Genomic DNA, 3,626 nt, shown 5'->3' with positions numbered 1-3,626 from the left:
CCTGAAGTCCAGTGGACCTTGGTTCAAATCCCAGCCTGATGGTTTGTTGTTGTTTAGTATCTGAGTCGTGTCTGACTCTTTTGCTGCCCCCAGAACTGTAGCCCCAGGCTCCTCTGCCCATGGGATTTCCCAGAGAAGAACACTGGAGTGGGTTACCATTCCCTTCCCCAGGATCTTCCTGACCCCAGGGATCAAACCTGCGTCTCCTGCAATGGCAGGCGAACTCTTTACCACTGAGCCCCAGGCAAGTCCGGTGGTTTACTGGAACCAGACTGCTTCACCTCTGCAAGCCTCTAGTTCCCAGTCTGTAAGTACAGACAGTCAGAGTCTCCAGTGTCGGGCGTACTGTGAAAGGTCAGTGAGGCAGTGTGTGTAGAACACGTAGAACAGAAGTTCACTCAAAGCGACTGCTGTTGTAATGCTGTGCTCCCTCACTGCTATTAGTACCTGCCCTTTTCCTCTGTCGTGGGACTTTTAAGAGAGAAGAGAGGTCCTCACACTGAAGAACAGGACGCAGCGGTCAAGGTCACGGAGTCCAGTCTGGTCATATGAGGACACAGATCCAGAGATGGGAGGAGAGCTGCTTGAGTTCCATACCGCCTTAGCGGCGGACAGCAGGCGTCCGTGCCGGCCTCCAGACGCCGCTTCCGACCTTCCCCTCGTGCCCTCTTGCTGGCTCAGCATCATCAGCGGCCCTCCCCACCATGACGCTCCGCTCCCAAGGCGACCAGCTCCTCCCGCAGCGGAGACCTAGAAGTGTCTCTCGGGGGAGTGGTGGGAGAAGGGGGTACTGACTCTCGTCCCCCCCCCCCGGGGCTGCTCGGAACTGGGCTAGCGTCTCACTTCCCGGGCCAGAATCACGAGTCCTGTGTCGGTTGGTGGAAGCACAGTGAATTTAGAGCCAGAGGTCCTGGTGTGGCCTTGGGAAGGTTGGGTTAACCAGTTGAGCCTCATTTTACTCAGTAATAAAACAGGGGTAAATTCAATTTCTGCATGGCAGAGCAACCTAGTGGCTGAAAAATCATTTTGTAACAATTCCATGTATTGAGTGCTTACTCTATGCTACCCACGTCATGTGTATTTCCACGAATTGTCTCTTTCACCTCCCGCAGCAGAGCAGAGCTGTTGTTGCTATTGCAAGGATATTGTGTCTGCGAGTCTAGAGGCCAAACACCTCGCCCAAGGTCACACAAATAGAAACAACTGAGTTTGGAGCGAGCTCTGTCTGTCTTCTGGGCCCGTTTTCTCAGCCGCTGTGCTGTTTTCTAGTCTATCTTTACAGTGAGTGACCTTAGGCTGATTATCGAGCCTCTGATACCTTACGGGTTTCTCTCTGTGTTAGGAGGTTGGCACTTCTGAACAAAGTTGTCTTCAGGTCTCAGAAGGACCCGAAGGATTCTGTGTGTTGTGTAATGGAGGCGCAGTGGTCCGCTGCTGGTGTCTTCATTTCCTATGTTCGTGCATAAATGATTTGTACAAATGAGTGTGAGTAGCTGCCTGATTCCCACCATTTCTGCAGAAACGTCCCTTTTCAGTGAGCCTTCCTTGATGAGCCTGTTAACGCTCCTCTCCATACTTGGGGTCTCCCAAAGCTCTGTGTGTGCACGTCTTTCATAGCACTTATCTTCTAGCTTGTTAAAAAATATAGCTCTTTATTTAAAAGAAATATATTTGTATATGCCTAGCTCTTCTGCTAGAATGACCACCTCACAAGGGAAAGATCTTTGTGTGTTTTCTTCCCAGCAACCAGAAGAGTGCCTCACGCATTGTAAATTCTCAGCAGATTCTTACTGAATAAATAAATGAACATGAGTCTCTCTCTTTTTTTCCCTTTTTGGTCAAGATGATTTGTGTGAATTCCAAGAACGCAGCAAGTCATTGTTTTGGTTGAGAGTCAATATTATATTGGGCCCCGAGGAAAGAAAAGAACTCCTAAATATTTACCTTAGCAGGACCTCAGTGGCGGAGGGGTAAACACCAGACACTGACACTTATTTCATCATTAGATCAGCTTTTGCCAAACATTGGGCAAAGTTTTATTTTCTCAATTATCTAAAATCCTGTGAGAGCTCTCTCAAATTCAGTTTTTGCTTCAAGGATGGAGGACAAAAAGAATCACCTTTGAAGTCCGCATTCAGTATTTCCGTTACCCCAGATGATGGGCATCCAGAAGGCACAGAAGCAAGATTGTCTAAATACTCGGCGAGCCCTCGATCTTTATTAGAATTCTAAGCTCAGTGTGGTGGCTTTGTCCCTTAAGGACCTTTGCAGGCTAATTCTGGAATGGCTTGATTCATGATTCTTACCAATTGATAGTGATCTGGCATTTTAAAATAATGGGACAGTTTCTTTGGAATAAGAGAATGTGAAAACCAGGGCATGTTGCCTAGCAGAAGCGGAGAGGAAGAAGCGACTTGGCGGGCAACAGCTTGTAGGAGTTCTAGCTGAGGTTGCTCTTTACAGCTCACTGTCTTGCATCCAACTCTGTTCGGTTCATATGTGCATCAAAATAGCCACGCAGAAAGATAGAGTTGATATTGGAATTCCAAGGGGCTGTGGACTTGGAGATAAGATTCCAGAATATACATGAACCTAGAAGATGTTACATTGTTGCAGAATTTAGAAAAAAATAATTCTAAGTGTGTGAGTCAGACCAAGTGTTAGCTATTCACGGTAATATCATGACTTTAGCACTGACATTCTCATTCAACCAACAAGGATGCTAAGGTTGAGAAAGTTGAATTAACTCGGCCAAGGTCTCAAGAGATGGGAACCACGGTCTGATTTCAAAGGTCACGTCCTTAATGCTATACCGCCAGGGTTTCTCCTCACTCTTCAGTGAGGCCGATGACTGTTTCCAATTCGGAACCGGTAAGAAGTTAGGAATTGCCTAGGAGCTGCATTCTAGCCCTGGCTTTGCCTCTTTACTATGAAACCACGAGCTAGTCACTTCACCTTTTTGACCCTCATATTCTTCTCGCGAAAAGCAGGATGAACAAATATGTGCTTGCAAGGATCTCTGCAAGATCCACTGAAAAAGTGTAACAATTGTAAAGTGAGGACTTCCCTGGTGGCTCAGTGGTGAAGCCTCTGCCTGCCAATGCAGGAGACGTGGGTTTGATCCCTCATCTGGGAAGGTCCCACACGCTACAGAGCGGCAAGGCGCGTGCGCCGCAACTGTTGAGCCTGCGCTCTGGGGCCTGGGAGCAGCAGCTACTGAGCCCGCTCGCACTAGAGCTGGTGCTCCACAAGAAGAGAAGCCGCCGCGCCGAGGAGTGCGTGCACCGGAACTAGGGAGTAGCCCCAGCTGGCCACACCCAGGAAGGCCCGCACACAGCAGCCAAGGCCCAGCACGGTCAAAAAGAAATACAGGTATTCAAAACCCGTGAAGTGATTTGCTGAAAGTGACCAGATCAGGCCATGTTCATCTTAATTTGTCTTTAATGAGGTCTTATTTTTTGATTTCAGTGGGCAGCCTGGGACTCATGGCGGAGAATGGCACTTTGGTAACAGAATTCGTTCTGCTGGGGTTCCAGCTGTCGGCCGAGCTGCAGACGGGTCTCTTCTTTGTGTTTCTGCTCCTTTATCTCATCACCCTGGGAGGCAACCTGGGGGTGACGGCGCTG

The 3,626-nt window shown here is 48.7% G+C and overlaps 1 protein-coding gene across 1 annotated transcript in view; it reads left to right on the top strand.

Annotated features, from left to right (window-relative positions):
• Positions 1 to 704: 704 nt before the first annotated feature.
• The window catches only part of LOC104983760 (olfactory receptor 9I1-like), a 3,811-nt gene continuing 889 nt past the window's right edge, over positions 705 to 3,626 (top strand). The window contains exons 1-2 of the mRNA XM_010833282.1: positions 705 to 774; positions 3,469 to 3,614. Of these exons, the coding sequence (XP_010831584.1) occupies positions 705 to 774; positions 3,469 to 3,614 (216 nt within the window). The remainder of the gene's footprint in view (positions 775 to 3,468; positions 3,615 to 3,626) is intronic.

Source organism: Bison bison, unplaced genomic scaffold (assembly GCF_000754665.1).
Source record: "Bison bison bison isolate TAMUID 2011002044 unplaced genomic scaffold, Bison_UMD1.0 scf7180017863408, whole genome shotgun sequence".
NCBI classification, from domain to species: domain Eukaryota; kingdom Metazoa; phylum Chordata; class Mammalia; order Artiodactyla; family Bovidae; genus Bison; species Bison bison.
This window is presented reverse-complemented; position numbering and strand designations above follow the sequence as displayed.